The following is a 21,691-nucleotide window of genomic DNA, read 5'->3' as shown; positions in this document are numbered from 1 at the left end:
CGGCATATAAATTGGTTTAGTGGGCAATGATATTTAGGAGGTCGTCTGTAATAAATAAATGGAAGTAATCCATTTGGACAAAATTTGCATTGTCCACAGTTATACTAGGAGTAGCAGTAAATCCGTGGATTCTAGGCCCAAAAGATGGAGCAGGTGCCCATTCAAGAGCCTGAACTGGAGGGACCAGGCTATCCCGTGCTACTAGGCCCTGCGCTTTCATGTTCCGCTGTTTCTACTTCGTCAGGGATAATGTTCCCTGAAGAAGAACCTGAAGTGACGCTATCATAGTCACTGCCTAAAACAGGTTCCATCTCTGAAGCCATCTCTGCTGCGGTATCAGACTCTGACCACAGCATGGCGTATGCCTCCTCAGCGCTAAACAACTTCCTCGCCATAACAACACTAACACTAACTAAACAAACATTTCTTTTTTTATATATATTTTTTTATAACATTATATATATATATATATATATATATATATATATATATATATATATTGATGTATCTCTCTATTAGTTTTTAATTATTAGTTTTTCAATTAAACTCATGGATGGTATTGTGTCTTGGGGCTCTTTGGATCATTGTAATCAATTTCAGACACCTGTGATAATTAGTTTGCCAGGTGTGCCCAATCAAAGGAAAACTACTTAAGAAGGACGTTCCACATTATTAACCCCTTCCCTCTTTGGGCACTTTTGACTTTCCTGACAGAGCCTCATTTTTCAAATCTGACATGTTTCACTTTATGTGGTAATAACTCCACAATGCTTTTACCTATCCAAGCGATTCTGAGATTGTTTTCTCGTGACACATTGGACTTTATGTTACTGGCAAAATTTGCCCGATATATTTAGTATTTAATTGTGAAAAACACCAAATTTAGCGAAAAATGGCAAAAATTAGCATTTTTCTCAATTTAAATGTATCTGCTTGTAAGACAGGCAGTTATAACACACAAAAATGTTCCTAACTAACATCCCCCATAGGTGTACTTTAGATTGGCATTGTTTTTTGAACATCATTTTATTTTTCTAGGACGTTACAAGGCTTAGAACTTTAGCAGCAATTTCTCACATTTTCAAGAAAATTTCAAAATGCTATTTTTACAGGGGCCAGTTCAGTTGTGAAGTGGCTTTGAGGTCCTTAGATATTAGAAACCCCCAATAATTCACCCCATTTTAAAAACTGCACCCCTCAAAGTATTCAAAACAGCATTTAGAAAGTTTCTTAACCCTTTAGACATTGCGCAGGAATTAAGGCAAAGTAGAGGTGAAATTTACAAAGTTCATTATTTTTTTCCAGAAATTCATTTTTAATCCATTTTTTTTGTACCACAGAAGGTTTTACTCAAGAAATGCAACTCAATATTTATTGCCCAGGTTCTGCAGTTTTAGGAAATATCCCACATGTGGCTCTAGTGTGCTACTGGACTGAAGCACCGGCCTCCGAAGCAAAGGAGCACCTAGTGGATTTTGGGCCTCCTTTTTATTAGAATATATTTTAGGCAGCATGTCAGCTTTGAAGAGGTCTTGTGGAACTAAAACAGTGGAAACCCCCAAAAGTGACCCCATTTGGAAAACTACACCCCTCGAGGAATTTATTTAGGGGTGTAGCAAGCAAATTTTTGGAAGTAGGCCATGAAAATGAAAATCTAAATTTTTTCAAATAAAATGTAGGTTTAGCTATTTTTTTTTCATTTCCAAAAGAACTAAAGTAGAAAAAGCACCACAAAATTTGTAGAGCAATTTCTTCCGAGTAAAACAATACCCCACATGTGGTAATAAACGGTTGTTTGAAGACACGGCAGGGCTTAGAAGGGAAAGAGCGCCATTTGGCTCTTGGAGCTCAAATTTAGCAGGAATGGTTTGCGGAGGCCATGTCACATTTGCAAAGCCCCTGAAGTGACAAAACAGTGGAAACCGCCAACAAGTGACCCTATTTTGGAAACTATACACCTTGAGGAAATTATCTAGGGGTATAGTGAGCATTTTGACCCCACAGGTTTTTTGCAGAAATTTTTGGAAGTAGGCTGTGAAAATGAAAATCTAAATTTTTTTCCAAATAAAATGTAGGTTTAGCTAATTTTTTTTCATTTCCACAAGGACTAAAGGAGAAAAAGCACCACAAAATTTGTAAAGAGATTTCTCCAGAGTAAAACAATGCCCCACATGTGGTAATAAGCGGCTGTTTGGACACACGGCGAGGCTGAGAAGGGAAAGAGCGCCATTTGGCTCTTGGAGCTCAAATTTAGCAGGAATGGTTTGCGGAGGCCATGTCGCATTTGCAAAGCCCCCGAGGGGACAAAACAGTGAAAACCCCCAACAAGTGACCCCCATTTGGAAACTACACCCCTTGAGGAAATTATCTAGGGGTATAGTGAGCATTTTGACCCCACAGGTTTTTTGCAGAAATTTTTGGAAGTAGGCTGTGAAAATGAAAATCTAAATTTTTGCAAATAAAATGTAGGTTTAGCTATTTTTTTTTTCATTTCCACAAGGACTAAAGGAGAAAAAGCGCCATTTGGCTCTTGGAGCTCAAATTTAGCAGGAATGGTTTGCGGAGGCCATGTAACATTTGCAAAGACCCTGAGGGGACAAAACAGTGGAAACACCCAACAAGTGACCCCATTTTTGAAACTACACCCCATGAGGAAATTATCTAGGGGTACAGTGAGCAGTTTGACCCCACAGATGTTTTACAGAACTTATTGGAAGTAGGCCGTAAAAATGAAAATCTACATTTTTTCAAAGAAAATGTAGGTTTAGGTATTTTCTTTTCATTTCCACAAGGACTGAAGGAGAAAAAGCACCGTAACATTTGTAAAGCAACTTCTCCCGAGTAAAACAGTACCCCACATGTGGTCACAAACATCTGTTTGGACACACGGTAGGGCTCAGAATGGAACTAGCACCATTTGGATTTTGGAATGGTTTCTGGGCGCCATGTCACATTTGCTGAGCCCCTGTAGTACTAGTTCAGTGGAAACACCCCAAAAGTGACTCCATTTGGAAAACTGCACCCCCTGAGGAATCATCTAGGGGTATAGGGAAAATGTTGATCCCAAAGGTTTTTTGCTGAATTAATTAGAATTAAGCCATGAAAATGAAAAATAATTATTTTTTTCCAACAAGATGTAGTTTTAGATCAACATTTTTCATTTTTACAAGGATTAGAGAAGAAAAAGCACCCCAACATTTGTAAAGAAATTTCTCCCGAGTACGGTAACACCCCATATGTGGTTATAATCAGCTGTTTACATATATGGGAGCATTCAGAAGAAAAGGAGCGGTATTTATCTTTATCGTAGATTTTGCTGGAATGGTTTGCGGACGCCATGTTGCATTTGCAAAACCACTGATGTACCAAACAAAAGTCACCCCGTTTTAGAAACTACACCCCTAAAGGCATTTATCAAGGGGTGTAGTGAGAATTTAGACTCCACAGGTGTTTTTCAGAAATGAATACGCCGTGGTTGGTGCAAAGTGAAAATTTCAATTTTTCCACTGATATGCCCATTCACCGCACAATATGTTGTGCACCTAGAAAATCTTACCCTATAAATTGTAAAGCGTGTTCTCCCGGGTATGGTAATGCCTTACTTGCAGCCATAAATGGCTGTTTGGGCACACTGTAGGGCTAAGAAGGGAAAGACCGCCATTTTGAGCATGGATTTTGCTTGGTAGTAGTTCTGTTTGGGGTTTTGCTGGTATTTCAGTTTATAATGTGGGGGCATATGTAATCTGTGCGGAGTACATCAGGGCATAATAAGAGGGTATAATAATGGGGTAAATAATACAATTATCCATAGATGTGTGTTACGATGTGAAGCGATCCATTATGCGCAGGCCGGTGTCACACTGATAAACGGTTTTCGTTCTTATCCCACTTCTGTAACGCTCTGCACCTTTTGGGGACTTTTTCTCCTTCATAGTTTTGGAAATATTGCTGGGAAAGTTTTGCGCTGGTATAATATGGGCACCCTCGCTTCCAGCGGATGTGCCATGTCCATTCCCTTTCCTAGTTCCTAAATACTAGGGCCCTGAAACTGAAGGAATGTTCCCCTCCGGCCTGCGCATTGAGATGTTTTTCATCACCGCATTACTAGTGCCATAACTTTTTTATTTTTCAGTTGATTGAGCGGTGTGCGGGCTTGTTTTTTGCGAGACGGGCTGTAGATTTTATTGGTACCATTTTAGAACACATACGACTTTTTGATCACTTTTTATTTCATTTTTTGGTAAAGGAAATTACCAAAAACAAGCAATTCTGGAATAGTTTTTTATTGGTTTTTTTTTCGGCATCCACAGTGTGCCCTAAATTACAAGTTAGCTTTATTCTGCGGGTCGATACAATTACGGCGATACCAAATTTATATAGTTTTTTTTAATGTATTGCAGCTTTTGCAGAAAATCACTTTTTTTATAAAATCATTTGTTTTCTGTGTCGCCATATTCTAAGACCCATAACTTTTTTATTTTTGCGTGCACAAAGCGGTGTCAGGGATTCTTTTTTGCGGGATGGATTGTCGTTTTTATTAGTACTATTTTGGAGTAAATGTGACTTTTTGATCACTTTTTATAGCATTTTTTGGAAGGAGATGTGACCTAAAAAAAAAGATTCTGGCGTTGTTTTTCCTGTTTTGTTTTTTACGGCGTTCACCGTGCGGGATAAATTACATAATAGTTTTGTAGTTTGGGTCGTTACGGACGCGGCGATACCAATTATGTATAGTTTTTTTTTAATTTTTAAGTTTTTTCCCATAATAAAAGACTTACTATGGGAAAAAAGTCAGTTTAGCTTTATTTTTATTTGAAAAGCGTGTGTTTTTATTGTTTTACCACATTTTTATTACGTTTTTTTTACTTTTTTGACTTGTCCCACTAGGGGACTTGAGGGCCTGATGCCCCGATCGCTACTCTAATACACTGCACTACATACGTAGTGCAGTGTATTAGCGCTGTCAGTTATTCACTGACAGCAAGCCTATGAGGACGCGCCGCAGGCGGGACCTCATCGGCTCCCGTACAAGGCAGACTCGGACGCCATTTTCTGGCGTCCGATTGCCACAGCAACCCAGCGATTGCGTCTCTGGGTTGCTGGTCGGGTTAAAAGCGCAGCATCTGAGGGGTTAATCAGCCGAATCGGAGAATAGCTCCGGTCCTGGCAGTTACAGGAGGGTGCCAGCTTTATAATACAGCTGTCACCCCGCGGTGATGGTGCCGGCTCTGCTTCTGAGCCGGCACCATCACTGCGCCGTACCTATACGGCGCTTTGCGGGAAGCACCTCCCGACAGCGCCATATATATACGGCGGATGTCGGGAAGGGGTTAAGCAGCCCACAGGTTTTAAGCAATATGGGAAAGAAAAAGGATCTCTCTGCTGCCAAAAAGCGTGAAATAGTGCAATACCTTGGACAAGGTATGAAAACATTGGATATTTCAAGAAAACTTAAGCGTGATCATCGTACTGTGAAAAGATTTGTGGCCGATTCAGAGCACAGACGGGTTCGTTCAGATAAAGGCATAATGAGGAAGGTTTCTGCCAGACAAATTAATAGGATTAGGAGAGCAGCTGCTAAAATACCATTGCAAAGCAGCAAACAGGTATTTGAAACCGCTGGTGCCTCTGGAGTCACGCGAACCTCATGGTGTAGGATCCTCCAGAGGTTTGCAAGTGTGCATAAAGCTATTATTCGGCCACCCCTAAACAATGCTCACAAGCAGAAACGGTTGCAGTGGGCTAAGAAATACATGAAGACTAATTTTCAAACCGTGTTGTTTACTGATGAGTGCCATGCAACCCTGGATGGTCCAGATGGATGGAGTAGTGGATGGTTGGTGAATGGCCACCATGTCCCAACAAGGCTGCGACGTCAGCAAGAAGGTGGCGGAATCATGTTTTTGGCTGGAATCATGGGGAGAGAGCTGGTAGGCTCCTTAAGGGTCCCTGACGGTGTGAAAATGACCTCTGCAAAGTACGTAGAGTTTATGACTGACCACTTTCTTCCATGGTACAAAAAGAAGAACCATGCCTTCCGTAGCAAAATTATATTCATGCATGACAATGCACCATCTCATGCTACAAAGAATACCTCTGTGTCATTGGCTGCTATGGGCATAAAAGGAGAGAAACTCTTGAGCTTTTGATTTCTGTAAATATGACCTCCTGATTATGCAAATTCAACAAATTACCATTTTAGTTCTCTTTACAACCTTTAAAATGTTTTGATTTCTGTTGTGCATAATAATTTGAAACAGTGCATTTTGAGTTTTTTACTTCTAAAAAAAAAAATCTGTTATCATTAGGAGATTTGTTCAATAAAATTCGCATTATACTCCAGCAGTTGATGGCTTGAAGATTATACTGACTGTCATTTGCATCGACTATTTAGGAAAACCAGCGAAAAATAACATTTGCATAATAATTTGGAATGCGGTGTAGAACAGGATAATAGCACCAGGACTTCAAAGAAGATGAAACTGGGTGGCTTTATTCACCTCAAGTGAGCGACGTTTCGGTTTGTCACAGAAACTTTCTCAAGCTAAGTAGCTTGAGAAAGGTAATAAATCCACCCAGTTTCATCTTCTCTGAAGTCCTGATGCCGTTATTCTGTTCCATGGTCGTTATATATATATATATACACACTACCGCTAACAAAAAAATAAACCGCTATTGATATATATACAGTATATATATGAAAGAAGAACCCACAGCACTCCAATATGATGAAATAGGAATTTTCATCATATTGGAGTGCTGTGGGATCTTCTTTCATATTTATCCATATCCCCTGGATCAGGATTACCTGCCTGCACCCTATACCATCTTGGAATTGATCTTTGAGTGCTGTTTTTTTCTGTTTGTGTGTGTGTGTTACCGTTCAAAAGTTTAGGGTCACTTAGAAATTTCCTTATTTTTGAAAGAAAAGCACAGTTTTTTTCAATGAAGATAACATTAAATTAATCAGAAATACACTCTATACATTATTAATGTGGATAGATAAGCTCTAAGCATATATTGGTTATAGGCTAGGTAAAGTTTGGAGAACCAACTTCCCCCCATATTACGTCAAATAGACTGCTCCATGATTATAGAACCATACCGAAGAAAAAGAGCTTTACCGTCTGAGTATACAAGAATATATAAATTTTATTGATAGAAAATAACATACATTTAAAAACACATCATAAGAAGACTCTAGTACTAGTACCGTGGTACACAATACAGCACAGGACAAAAATAGGTAGCAGAGTGGTATATTAGAGCAGACCCATATTCACTACCCATACACTAAGGTATATAGTGGTATCTCATCCAAGTGGATCATATACTGATGGTTCTCAATGTCCTAATATTTATGTGGCAACAATGGATATATACCTGGCCAAAATAGAATGACATAGGGAAAATCAGTGAATATATGGTGAGCAGTTATAGTGATGCTGTCTTACCCATTAAAAAGTGAGAGTATCAGGATATGTCCGTGCTGGGAGGTCCACAGTACAACCCCAACGCGCGTTTGTGACCCCAAACTTTTGAACGGTAGTGTATATATATATATATATATATATATATATATATATATATATATATATATATATATAATATAAGAAAAAGAGTAAAGCAGCACAGCAACAGCAGTGGGTGCAGGCCTCCTAGGTTGAGGCTAGGAACCCTTGTTAATGAAATCCAAAAAAATGAAGAGGCAGCACTCCAAGGAAATTGGTGAAAAAAAGTGGTGTGTTTATTCACCCCAGGCAGGCAACGTTTCGATCCGTCTCTATGGGATCAGGCTTGACAAAGATCCCATAGAGACGGATCGAAACGTTGCCTGCCTGGGGTGAATAAACACACCACTTTTTTTCACCAATTTCCTTGGAGTGCTGCCTCTTCATTTTTTTGGATTTTATATATATATATATATATATATATAAAATATATTCCCTACCTGTCTATTCTAGTAAAGATCTATCTATCTATCTATCTATACAAAGAATGTATTGGTGTGTAACACTGTATTTTTTTTTGGACAGTATTATTCTGGCAGCAATTCTCTCTAAGTCTCTTCTCCTCACACTGAAACAATGTGTGAGGAGAAGAAAAGAGGCAGGAGATTTGCTGACAGAACTTTCAAAATAAAAACAAATGTGATCGCTGTGAGCTGTTCGTAACAGCGTGGGCACAGGGCTGTCTGCACGGGATTGCATGAACACTATATATTACATTGAAATGCATGTGATCGCTGTGATTGGTTGTCACAGCGATCACATGTTCAGGGACCAAAATATTGGCCCCTGAACACTCTGACCAGTGCCCAGGGCTGTTAGCAACAACCAGGGCACAGGGCTGTGTACACTCTCTGAAGTGCTGTCATAAATTAGTCTGTACGGCGACTTCAGAGACTATACCGCTGGTCGTAAAAACACAGTCAGCGGTTGGGAACCTGTTAAAGAACAACACAGAGACTCAAGGTACCCACTGCATATGTAGGTTTCTCAAAAATATGGGAGTCTATCCTGCAATCTATGATACTGTATATAAGATCAAGATGTCGGAAAAATTAGAGCATTACCCTGGATGGAAAGGATTTGCAATTTTGCCGCTGATTCCGACGCGGTTTCCACGTCAAGATCAGCGCCAAAAACCTCTGTGTGAACAGGGTCTTAGGGTACTGGTTGCAGCTCAGTCAGGGGTTATACTGAGAAGGCCTTTCATCAGCTGGAGCTTATGGAGGAGCTGTGGGTACCACTGCTTCAGTGCCTGCAGATTGCGGGTGCAGCAAACTATGAAGAGAGGGGTGGTGTGCAGAATTCACCCCCCGTTGGCTTGGCTAAATACTGCAGTAAGCAGAGCCCAGTCAAGGCAGGAGGCACGGCGATGCACGTCTGCAGGTCATTGGAGCAGGGTGCTCAGGTACATTCCAGCTGGGCGGCAGGCCACAGAGGCCAGTCATTGTCAGCAGTTCGATCCAGGGGTCAGTAATCAGGGCAGGCCGCGTGGTATTTTGCGGCAAAAGCTTACTGCTAGTTGGTCTGTGAACCCGCTGGTCAGATGTCAGCTCCAGTAGGTTTACAGGCCCAGCAATCATGCGCCTAATTTATTAAGAAGCACATGATTCTTAATAGATTTGTTGCATCTTCTGCTGTTTGTGCGTCATAAAGCCAAATCTACACCAGCTACAAGCTGGCGTAGATTTACCCTATGATTTAACTTAGCTTCTGGCGTAAATTATCATAAATTTGTTGAGCCATGGGTGTCCCCTCCCCTTTTGCTAAGTCTGACCCCTTTTTTCTAAAGTGGCGTAAATTCTTTAAAATCACTTTTAACATCAACTTTTGATGCATTTGCAACTTTTCTATGCCAGAAAACTGTAGTACAGTTAATAAATTCAACCCTTTCATGTTTCAATTCCTAACACTTCACATTCACTGAGAGCTAACACATTTCTTGTAAACACTTACAGGCTGCAAACCTGCTTACAACGAAGTAATGGATACAACTGTAAACAGTCAGGGGTACCCAAGTATTTTTTAGTGAAGGTCCATTTACCTGGCTGTGCCGTCAGGTGAAGGTCGGAGCTGAGCACCAACAGTAAGGCTATATTCATACGGCTCAGATTGGCATAGGACCCGACCCGTGGATCTTTGGCAGAAATCTGAGGCTTATATGCCGCTTGTAGACAGTGCCACACAATGCCCCTTATAGAGTGTGCCATACAGTTCCCCCTGTAGATAGTGCCACACATAGTGACCTTTGTAGATAGTTGCCACACAGTGCCCCTGTAAACATTGCCACATAATGCCCCTTTTAGATAGTGCCAGTGCCCCATGTAGATAGTGCTAGGCAATGCCCCTTGTTGATAGTGCCCTACAGTTTCGCATTGTAGATAGTGCCACACAGTGCCCACTGTAGATAGTGCCACACCACCCCCTGTAGACAGTGCCCTACAGTTCCCCCTTGTAGCTAGTGCTAAACACCCCCTTGTTACACAGCTCCCTTGAAGCTAGTGCCACAGTGCTCATGTAAATAGTGCCACAGTTTCCGCTGTAGTCAGTACCCTACAGTTCCCCCTTGTAGCTAGTGCCAAACACCCCCCTTGTACATAGTGCCACACCCACTTTGTAGATAGTGCCACACCACCCCTGTAGATCGTGCCACACACTCCCCTCCGTAGTGTCCTACAGTAAATCCCCCTTGTAGATACTGCCACACAGTGCCCCCTCTAGATAGTGCCCACAACACTCTGTAGATAGTGCCATGCAGCCCCTTGTAGATGATGACAAAGAGCCCCCACACAGTTCCCCTGTAGATATTGCCCCAAAGTTCACCCTTGTAGATAGTGCCTCACACCCCCCTTGTAAATAGTACCGCACACCACCTTGTAGGTAGTGCCACAGTGCCCCCCCCCCCCCCAAGATAGGGCCTCACAGGTCCCTGGGAAAGAACTAGCTAAATATCATATAAATAGGATCACAAGAAACGTCCTCCCTGGAACACAAAGCTACATGGCTCTACCGTGTCTATAATCTATAAGGAACTAATACAAAAGAGTATTAAAAGGAAATTGATTTATATGAGGAGGTGGGAAAAAGATCTCATTCAACAATATGACATGAGAGAATGGGCTCAAGCTATGAAATAGACATGCAAGCACACCTACTGTTTCGATTACAATGCTATGCGCTTCTACCTTCCTCCCTCCAGAATGAGTAAAATTAACTCCCTACAGTGTCCTTTGTGCCAGAGAGAATGTAGTATACAGGGAAATATACTCCACATTCTATGGAATTGTACAAAGGTTAAAGGGTTTTGGGAAGATGTATTTGAGATGATCTGAAGATTGGGGCAATATGCCACGTCTCCCTCAGCTGAGATGGCCCTGTTAAACTTGAAGATGCAAACACCACATAAGCAAATTAGATGGGCAGTGGGCCAGGTTTTGTATGTGGCAAGAAGCACTCAGGGTCGCACTGTCTATGAGGTGAGCCTCTCCTCAGGCGGCCTGCTGCCTTTCTGAAGGGGCTGCGGCGCCACTGAAACCAACCGCTGCCACCCCCTCCTGCACTATAATTGCGTCCTAGAGATGCAGATACAATTAAACGGATCACTAGTGCTGGCAGGGCAAGGTCATTCAGCGTCTTTCAGTGATGCTGCGTCATCGCGCCACTTGCTTCACTAAAAGGTGCTGAATGGCAGGACAACAATCATTAGTTCTTTGCCATGCAATTCAGCACTTTTCAATGAATCAGTTAACAGTGTCTACAAAGGGCTCTATAAACAAGGGGCACTATCTACAGGGGGCTATATGTGGGGCACTATCTACAGGGGTTGTATGTGGGGCACTATTTACAGGGGGATCTATGGGGGCTACTATCTACAGGAGGCTCTATAGGAGCACTATGTATGGGGGGCACTATGTACAGGGGTGTGTGTGTGTGTGTGTGTGTGTGTGTGTGTGTAGGGGATACAGTGTATGGTGCTATTATAATCAGGGACACCGCATATGGTGCGATTATATTTAGGGGCGTAGTGGCACCATAAGAATTTTATTTTCGCTAATAGGTGCAGAAATGTTTGAAGAGTGAAAAGAGGAAGACAGTTGAGCGGCAAACTGCAGAAATGGGCCGTGGCCGGGAGAAGTCATCTTAGAGGTTTGGATCGGATGTAGAAGAAAAGAGAAAAAGAATGACTAGAATCTGAGATGTCACCTGTGAGTCACTCAATGTAAATGTTTATTCTGCCTCTAATCAGTATTGTAATCACTGTGTGATCTGCAGCGAGATGATGGGTGGTACGATTTTTTTTTTTTGTGAAACCGCAACCCCCAGGATATCCTTACTATTGTTCGGGAGCTGTAGTTTTACGTAGTATAAACCTATACGGAAGGAGTTACACTGAGTTTGCAGATGATTTCTGTAATGAGCTATATTTGTGCTGGTACGGTGTATAAATATATGTACTGAGCTTTGTTGTGGTGTTGTATATATGAACTGAGCTTGGTTATTGTTCTGTATTTATGTACTGCGCTTGGTTCTGCTGCTGTATATATGTATGTACTTGAAACCTCAAGCCTTTGTTTGCTTTCTTGCTTGGAATTCCTTCCTCTTTAGAGGCGTCAACATCAGCCTTGGAATGGCTTAGCCTTTCCTTTCGCCTCAATACACAGTCCGTTACTTTTCCCAGCATCTTGATTGAAGATGAAACTCAAAGTCTATACTCAAAGTCCTTGATCTTCTTCTTTCTTGGATCTTGATCTTTCGTTATGAATTTTTTCCTCTTTAGCAGTATCAGCAGGTCATTTCAGTGGCCGATCCCATTTTAGCGTGCCAACCCGTGTAAGGCTACATATTCCCTCACACGGTCAGCCTTGGCTTAGTCCTGCCTTTCAACAATCTTTCTTAAACACTGTCCGTTAATCGACCATTGCGGCATCACCTTCAACTGGGTGTGTGGTCAATTGTACTTTTTCCAAATTTCTCCAGCACCTAGATTGAAGACGAAACACAATCTTGTGGGCCGATACCCAGGTCTCTACCATGGCCCGTTAGCAACCCGAAGTAGGAGGCGATGTCTTGGTACCTGAAATCTAATTGTGGGACGTGGCATTGCCTTCTATTTCCCCTCTACCCAACATTCAATCCATCATCATATGAACCATACTAGTTCTAAGGTTGAGGTGGCAATTGCCTACAAGGGTGTGTGTGTACCTTACCTGTCCCTAAGGGTTCCTACACACTACCCCATCATACAAACAAAATGTAAAATAATCAAACATACAAAAATATTCCCTCCAAACAATAGGTATATGTACATTTGGAGATTCATGCTTAAACAGCATCTCTCACTACTACTCCTCCATAAACACGTGGAAGGTACATGGTACATGTAAATGGGGTGACTACAGGCTGCAAATATATGCCTGCCTACACATACACACTCACTCACTGTGGGACGGGCATGTCCTCACTGAGAGTGCCTATGTTGCAGACACTTATCTACACCTAGAATGTCTATATGTACACCTTGAAAGTCTTTGTACGACAGATTGATTCATATTACACTACACAAATAAATAAATAAATATATATATATATATATATATACACACACACACACACACACACACACACACATAAACTCAACGATTACTGGTTGCAGGACGGTGATATGTCCTTAATCCAAGTTCATGCTTTTACGCCTGACTTAGTTTACTTGTTCGGCAAGTCCTTTCACCCATTAGTACTATCACAGGGTGGATGAGCAGTTTGAAGAACAAAATTGCTTTGGGGCTGTAATCAACAGGTTCTCCCACCTCTGAGTCCCTTTTCAGGGCATGCACAACCCCGGTAGCCTTGTCATGCTTTATGGAGGATCGATTCTCAGACTCTTTAAGCTTCTCCACGATATCCTCTTGAACTCAATAGGGATCATTTGGAGTCTTACAGGAGCATCTGGGCGGATATTAAGCCTCTACTTAGGGGTGACTGGAATTCTTCTGTTCTGCTATATTGATACCTGTGACAATACAAAAAGGTACAATGCTCCTTGGAGGAGTATTCCTCTTCCGGTGCAATTAGTCGCACAGATGGTGTAGTAAAAATATTGCACTCGGTACCAATACCCTTGACCCAGTGGCAGATTAAGTAGACCATGGGCCCTGGGCTGTTACCCAAACTTGGGCCCCCCTTCCTCACCGCCGCCCTGCCGTAACTATTTTTAACACTACTTTTTTGGGAAAGCATTAACAGTGTTACGATTTCCCTTGTCACAGGGCTGTGTCCCTACATACTGAGAGTATCACACTGTGCAGGGACACAACCTCCTGACAAGGGGAATTGTCTATCAGTCCTGGACTGCAGAAAGACTTTTTGTCAAATACAAGGATTCCTATAATAAACATGTCAGGAGAGGTGACAGATTCTCTATAAATCTAGTGACTCACAGGTGACGACGTCTCAGATTCTAGTAGTTTTTTTCCTCTTTTCTTCTCCATCCGGTCCAGCGCTCATGACGACTTCTCCCGGCCATGACTAATTTCTGCAGAATTTGCCACTCAGACGTCTCCTCACTTTTCCAACATTTCCACACCTATAAACGAAAATAAAGTTATCATGGTGCCACATACTGTGCCCCTAAATATAATAGCACCAAACACTGCGCGCCTGAATATAATAATACCACACACTGTAAAACACCACATACACACAGCCCCCTGTACATAGTGCCACACACAGCCCCTATAGATATTACACACCCCCATAGATATCGCCATACACAGCCTCCTCTATATATCACACATCCCCCCGTAGAGAGCGTTAAACACAGCCCCATATAGATAGTGCCATAGAGCCCCCTGTAGAGAGCGTCACACAGCCCTCCCCCTCTTGTAAATAGCACCAAAAAGCCCCCCCTATAAAGAGCGCCACACACATACCACTGTGGATAGCACTACACAGACCCCCCCTTGTATATAGTGCCACACAGCGCTCCCCTTGTATATAGTGCCACACAGCGCTCCCCCTTGTATATAGTGCCACACAGCGCTCCCCCTTGTATATAGTGCCACAAGGTTATGTACACATTTAAAAACTTTATATTATAATTTTATATATATATATATATATATATATATATATATATATATATATATATATATTAGTATGTGTGTGATTGATTGATTTTATTAAAAAATATTTTCACTTTTTGAGATACAGCTGCTTTGTATCCTGTATCCGTCAGGTCAGCAGGACTGACAGGATCAGTGACACGCAGGATCCACCTCAAATCTATCACATCTAATATTATAATTTAGCGCAGGGCCCGTTTCACTGATCCCGTCAGTCCTGCTGACCCGACGGATACAGGATACAAAGCAGCTGTATCTCAAAAAGTGAAAATATTTTTTAATAAAACGTAATTACAAAGTTGCACCAAACACACATTTTTATAAAAAATAAATAAAAACGACGTGATTTTTGCGACGTTTTTTCCGTAGACAATGCAGGTTTCTTTTTTTATCGTTTTTATACACACCTTTTTTGCCATTTTAGAATTTTTATTCATAAAGTTTGAAAATAATAGTAAAAAAATAAGCTTTTTTACGTTTCAGCTATTTTTTTTGATAATAACATAGTTTTACGCTAAAATAGACCTTTTATTTGTAATCGTCATTGTTTACCGTAAATTTTAATATATTACATGTCTATATTAGGGTAATTGGGTCAGCGCTAGCGTTAAAACAATGATTGGCAGGGGGAACGTTTTTTTTCGGTTGGGTATTTTATGTGTATTTATTATTTAATTTTTTTTTGCACTTTACTTTATTATTTTTTTATTACTATGGTCTGTCCCCCAAAGGTCAAAAAAGACCTTTGGGGAACTTTATATATTTGTTTTCTTTCTTTTACACCATGTTTTTCCACTGTAACTGGGGCTGCACAGCAGCCCCAGTTACAGGGGAAATCAGCCCTCTCATAGTGACGATTGTCACTAATAGGGCTGTGCTGGGTCTAGTAAGACCCAGCAACAGTCTGCCACTAACGGCATCCCGGCGATCATGTGACCAGTCACATGATCACCGGGAGGAATAGAGACAGCGCCGCTGCTGCTGTCTCTATTCCTATACACAGCGTTCATTGAACGCTGTGTAAAAGAGATCAGAGAAGACAGAAGCAGCGAAAGCTGCTTCTATCCTCTCCTCAGGGTCCCCGGCAGTCACTGACAGCCAGAGACCAGACATTCAGCTGCCCGATCGCGCGGGCAGCAAGTTAAAACCCGAGCCGTAGAAAGTCTATAGCTCGGGTCTTAAGGACCCGTCCCTGACCGCTGGCCGTAAAAATACAGCCAGCGGTCGGGAACCAGTTGGGCAGGAGGATAAGCCAACTAACCTCAGCGCCGGTGACCGCCCGCCCGGCTCTTCTCTTGCAGATTTCGAGTAACAGAACAGCCGTCCGTCGCTGTTCTGTTACTCCATGGCGGCTACCCGCACTTGTCAGGGAGGAGTGTCCTACCCCTTTCCCGGCCAATTCCCTGCTCCTCCCCTCCTCATCTTCGGCAGTTAGGTTTGTAAGATGATGTGCGGTTCGGGCTGCCATGGGCCCCCTGGGAGCCTCGGGCCCCGGGCGGACACCCGAACCTCCCATATGATAATCCGCCACTGCCTTGACCCATGTATCTTAAGCTTGAAGAGAGTATTGGGTTGACCTTCATCTCACAGGTCCTCTCGGTATCTCAACTCTGGTGTCAAAGTACCTGGTCCTAACTACCTTGGCAGAGGATCACATCCTCCTTCTTTCAACATCCATCTGTACAGACCGATATGGATGGCTGCCCTTATAGGTTAGGATATCTGAGGGGAGCTGTAGATGAAGCACTGTTTTGTGGTTCTTCACAATACTCCGGTTTGTGGAACTAAATCCCTGTCTTACCAAACTTATTATCTTAAAATCAAGATATGCGTGTAATGCCAGGGTAACCTCCCCCTGTCCAAACTTTCCTAAAGGACCACTCGAGTTAAACACAAAAGAATCAGCCATACTTTTATTCGCTGTATTTAATTGCACTCCCATTAGGCCTCAGATGAAACTGTGTTACCTGTCTGAACCTCCCAGGTCTAGGTGCACAGCATAACATAAAACACTACACCATGAATTTATGTTACCTGCCCGCACCTCGCTACCTGAGTTCACAGTATAATAACAATTCCAACGTTATAGCCTAACTAGAGAGCAATTAACCCCTTCCCTCAGCCATTTTTCGGATTTTCACTCTTGTTTTTTCCTCTCCACCTTCCAAAAGCTATAAAAATAAATATTTTTCCATCTATATAGCCATATGAGGGCTTGTTTTTTTTGAGACAAGCTGTAGTTTTTCATGGCAGCATTTATCGTACCACATAATATACTGAGAAGCTGAAACTTTTTGGGGGATTTTGTTTTTACGGCATCCATCAGACGGTAAAAACTACATATTCACCTTATTCTACAGGTTGATACGATTACGGCGATACCAAATTTATATGTTTTGTGTTATGTTTTATCACAAAAAAAATAAGACTATTTGCTAAATGAAAAAAATCTTTTGTGTCGCCATGTTCTGAGAGACATAACTTTTTTATTTTTCCATCAATTTAGCGATGTGAGGGCTTAAATTTTGCAGGGCGAGCTGTAGTTTTCACTGATTCCATTTTGGGGTATATGCAACTTTTTGATCACTTTTTATTTCATTTTTTTGGAGCGCCAAGGTGACCAAAAACCAGCAATTTGAGTGTTTTATATATTATTTTTTTACGCAATCCACCGAGTGGGTCAAACAAAGCTATATTGTGATAGTTCAGACTTTTACGGACGCGGCGATACCAGTTATGTTAACTTTTTTTAACATTGATTTAGGGGAAAAATGTGAAAAGCGGTTTTTTTTTAACTTTTAATACTTTATTATTTTTGGAACATAAAAATCAGATTGCCAAAAAATCCAGAGTTAACACTATTCTTCAACATGACGCCTGCTTGGGGGAAGAATTATGTGATAAGCAGCCATTTAAGGTGCGATGGAGGCATTGGATTGAAGATCCTATGCCTGTGGGCAGGTTCATGCCCTATGATTGGAAATAAGATATTAGTTACCTACATACAGTGAAGGAAATAAGTAATTGATCCCTTGCTGATTTTGTAAATTTTCCCACTGTCAAAGTCATGAACAGTCTAGAATTTTTAGGCTAGGTTAATTTTACCAGTGAGAGATAGATTATATTAAAAAAAATCAAGAAAATCACATAGTCAAAATGATATATATTTATTTGCATTGTGCACAGAGAAATAAGTATTTGATCCCCTACCAACCATTAAGAGTTCAGCCTCCTCCAAACCAGTTACACGCTCCAAATCAACTTGGTGCCTGCATTAAAGACAGCTGTCTTAAATGGTCACCTGTATAAAAGACTCCTGTCCACAGCAGTGGCGGATTATCATATGGGCGGTTCGGGCGGCCGCCCGGGGCCCGAGGCTCCCAGGGGGCCCATGGCAGCCCGAACCGCACATCATCTTACAAACCTATTCAGCGCGCTAGCGCTGCTAACTGCCGAAGATGAGGAGGGGAGGAGCAGGGAATTGGCCGGGAAAGGGGTAGGACACGCCTCCCTGACAAGTGCGGGCGCCGCCATGGAGTAACAGAACAGCGACGGACGGCTGTTCTGTTACTCCAAATCTGCAAGAGAAGAGCCGGGCGGGCGGTCAACGGCGCTGAGGTTAGTTGGCTTATCCTCCTGCCCAACTGGTTCCCGACCGCTGGCTGTATTTTTACGGCCAGCGGTCAGGGACGGGTCCTTAAAACCCGAGCTATAGACTTTCTACGGCTCGGGTTTTAACTTGCTGCCCGCGCGATCGGGCAGCTGAATGTCGGGTCTCCGGCTGTCAGTGACTGCCGGGGACCCTGAGGAGAGGATAGAAGCAGCTTTCGCTGCTTCTGTCTTCTCTGATCTCTTTTACACAGCGTTCAATGAACGCTGTGTATAGGAATAGAGACAGCAGCAGCGGCGCTGTCTCTATTCCTCCCGGTGATCATGTGACTGGTCACATGATCGCCGGGATGCCGTTAGTGGCAGACTGTTGCTGGGTCTTACTAGACCCAGCACAGCCCTATTAGTGACAATCGTCACTATGAGAGGGCTGATTTCCCCTGTAACTGGGGCTGCTGTGCAGCCCCAGTTACAGTGGAAAAACATGGTGCAAAAGAAAGAAAAAAAATATATAAAGTTCCCCAAAGGTCTTTTTTGACCTTTGGGGGACAGACCATAGTAATAAAAAAATAATAAAGTAAAGTGCAAAAAAAAATTAAATAATAAATACACATAAAATACCCAACCGAAAAAAAACGTTCCCCCTGCCAATCATTGTTTTAACGCTAGCGCTGACCCAATTACCCTAATATAGACATGTAATATATTAAAATTTACGGTAAATAATGACGATTACAAATAAAAGGTCTATTTTATGTTATTACCAAAAAAAATAGCTGAAACGTAAAAAAGCTTATTTTTTTACTATTATTTTCAAACTTTATGAATAAAAATTCTAAAATGGCAAAAAAGGTGTGTATAAAAACGATAAAAAAAGAAACCTGCATTGTCTACGGAAAAAACTTCGCAAAAATCACGTCGTTTTTATTTATTTTTTATAAAAATGTGTGTTTGGTGCAACTTTGTAATTATGTTTTATTAAAAAATATTTTCACTTTTTGAGATACAGCTGCTTTGTATATTGTATCCGTCGGGTCAGCAGGACTGACGGGATCAGTGAAACGGGCCCTGCGCTAAATTATAATCTTAGATGTGATAGATTTGAGGTGGATCCTGCGTGTCACTGATCCTGTCAGTCCTGCTGACCTGACGGATACAGGATACAAAGCAGCTGTATCTCAAAAAGTGAAAATATTTTTGTAATAAAATCAATCAATCAATCACACACATACTAATATATATATATATATATATATATATATATATATATATATATATAAAATTATAATATAAAGTTTTTAAATGTGTACATAACCTTGTGGCACTATATACAAGGGGGAGCGCTGTGTGGCACTATATACAAGGGGGAGCGCTGTGTGGCACTATATACAAGGGGAGCGCTGTGTGGCACTATATACAAGGGGGGGCTGTGTAGTGCTATCCACAGTGGTATGTGTGTGGCGCTCTTTATAGGGGGGGCTTTTTGGTGCTATTTACAAGAGGGGGAGGGCTGTGTGACGCTCTCTACAGGAGGCTGTATGGCACTATCTATATGGGGCTGTGTGTAACGCTCTCTACGGGAGGATGTGATATATAGAGGGGGCTGTGTATGGCGATATCTATGGGGGGGTGTAATATCTATAGGGGCTGTGTGTGGCACTATGTACAGGGGGCTGTGTGTATGTGGTGTTTTACAGTGTGCGGTATTATTATATTCAGGCGCGCAGTGTTTGGTGCTATTATATTTAGGGGCACAGTATGTGGCACCATGATAACTTTATTTTCGTTTATAGGTGTGGAAATGTTGGAAAGGTGAGGAGACGTCTGAGTGGCAAATTCTGCAGAAATTAGTCATGGCCGGGAGAAGTCGTCATGAGCGCTGGACCGGATGGAGAAGAAAAGAGGAAAAAAACTACTAGAATCTGAGACGTCGTCACCTGTGAGTCACTAGATTTATAGAGAATCTGTCACCTCTCCTGACATGTTTATTATAGGAATCCTTGTATTTCACAAAAAGTCTTTCTGCAGTCCAGGACTGATAGACAATTCCCCTTGTCAGGAGGTTGTGTCCCTGCACAGTGTGATACTCTCAGTATGTAGGGACACAGCCCTGTGACAAGGGAAATCGTAACACTGTTAATGCTTTCCCAAAAAAGTAGTGTTAAAAATAGTTACGGCAGGGCGGCGGTGAGGAAGGGGGGCCCAAGTTTGGGTAACAGCCCAGGGCCCATGGTCTACTTAATCCGCCACTGGTCCACAGACTCAATTAATCAGTCTGACTCTAACCTCTACAACATGGGCAAGACCAAAGAGCTTTCTAAGGATGTCAGGGACAAGATCATAGACCTGCACAAGGCTGGAATGGGCTACAAAACCATAAGTAAGACGCTGGGTGAGAAGGAGACAACTGTTGATGCAATAGTAAGAAAATGGAAGACATACAAAATGACTGGCAATCAACGTCGATCTGGGGCTCCATGCAAAATCTCACCTCGTGGGGTATCCTTGATCCTGAGGAAGGTGAGAGCTCAGCCGAAAACTACACAGGGGGAACTTGTTAATGATCTCAAGGCAGCTGGGACCAGTCACCAAGAAAACCATTGGTAACACATTACGCCGTAATGGATTAAAATCTTGCAGTGCCCGCAAGGTCCCCCTGCTCAAGAAGGCACATGTACAGGCCCATCTGAAGTTTGTAAATGAACATCTGGATGATTCTGAGAGTGATTGGGAGACGGTGCTGTGGTCAGATGAGACTAAAATTGAGCTCTTTGGCATTAACTCAACTTGCCGTGTTTGGAAGAAGAGAAATGCTGCCTATGATCCAAAGAACACCGTCCCCACTGTCAAGCATGGAGGTGGAAATATTATGTTTTGGGGGTGTTTCTCTGCTAAGGGCACAGGACTACTTCACCGCATCAATGGGAGAATGGATGGAGCCATGTACCGTCAAATCCTGAGTGACAACCTCCTTCCCTCCACCAGGACATTAAAAATGGCTCGTGGCTGGGTCTTCCAGCACGACAATGACCCGAAACATACAGCCAAGGCAACAAAGGAGTGGCTCAAAAAGAAGCACATTAAGGTCATGGAGTGGCCTAGCCAGTACCCAGACCTTAATCCCATCGAAAACTTATGGAGGGAGCTGAAGATCCGAGTTGCCAAGCGACAGCCTCGAAATCTTAATGATTTACAGATGATCTGCAAAGAGGAGTGGGCCAAAATTCCATCTAACATGTGTGCAAACCTCATCATCAACTACAAAAAATGTCTGACTGCTGTGCTTACCAACAAGGGTTTTGACACCAAGTATTAAGTCTTGTTTGCCAAAGGGATCAAATACTTATTTCTCTGTGCACAATGCAAATAAATATATATAATTTTGACAATGTGATTTTCAGTTTTTTTTTAAATATAATCTATCTCTCACTGGTAAAATTAACCTAGCCTAAA

The 21,691-nt window shown here is 42.1% G+C and overlaps 1 protein-coding gene and 1 long non-coding RNA gene across 2 annotated transcripts in view; both read right to left on the bottom strand.

The window, feature by feature from the left end:
* Positions 1-12,404: 12,404 nt before the first annotated feature.
* LOC142743024 (uncharacterized) lies at positions 12,405-13,619 on the bottom strand. Its single transcript, XR_012881482.1, has 2 exons — positions 13,316-13,619; positions 12,405-12,488 (listed from the first exon to the last, which is right to left on the bottom strand). It is a non-coding gene; the product is annotated as an uncharacterized LOC142743024 (long non-coding RNA).
* Positions 13,620-13,986: 367 nt separating this feature from the next.
* The window catches only part of CASTOR1 (cytosolic arginine sensor for mTORC1 subunit 1), an 83,862-nt gene continuing 76,157 nt past the window's right edge, over positions 13,987-21,691 (bottom strand). The window contains exon 10 of the mRNA XM_075853364.1: positions 13,987-14,091. Within this exon, the coding sequence (XP_075709479.1) occupies positions 14,069-14,091 (23 nt within the window). The 3' untranslated portion in view covers positions 13,987-14,068. The remainder of the gene's footprint in view (positions 14,092-21,691) is intronic.

Source organism: Rhinoderma darwinii, chromosome 1 (genome assembly GCF_050947455.1).
Source record: "Rhinoderma darwinii isolate aRhiDar2 chromosome 1, aRhiDar2.hap1, whole genome shotgun sequence".
In the NCBI taxonomy this organism is placed as follows: Eukaryota; Metazoa; Chordata; class Amphibia; order Anura; family Rhinodermatidae; genus Rhinoderma; species Rhinoderma darwinii.
Note: the sequence above shows the minus strand (reverse complement) of the source record. Positions and strands in the feature narration are given on the sequence as shown.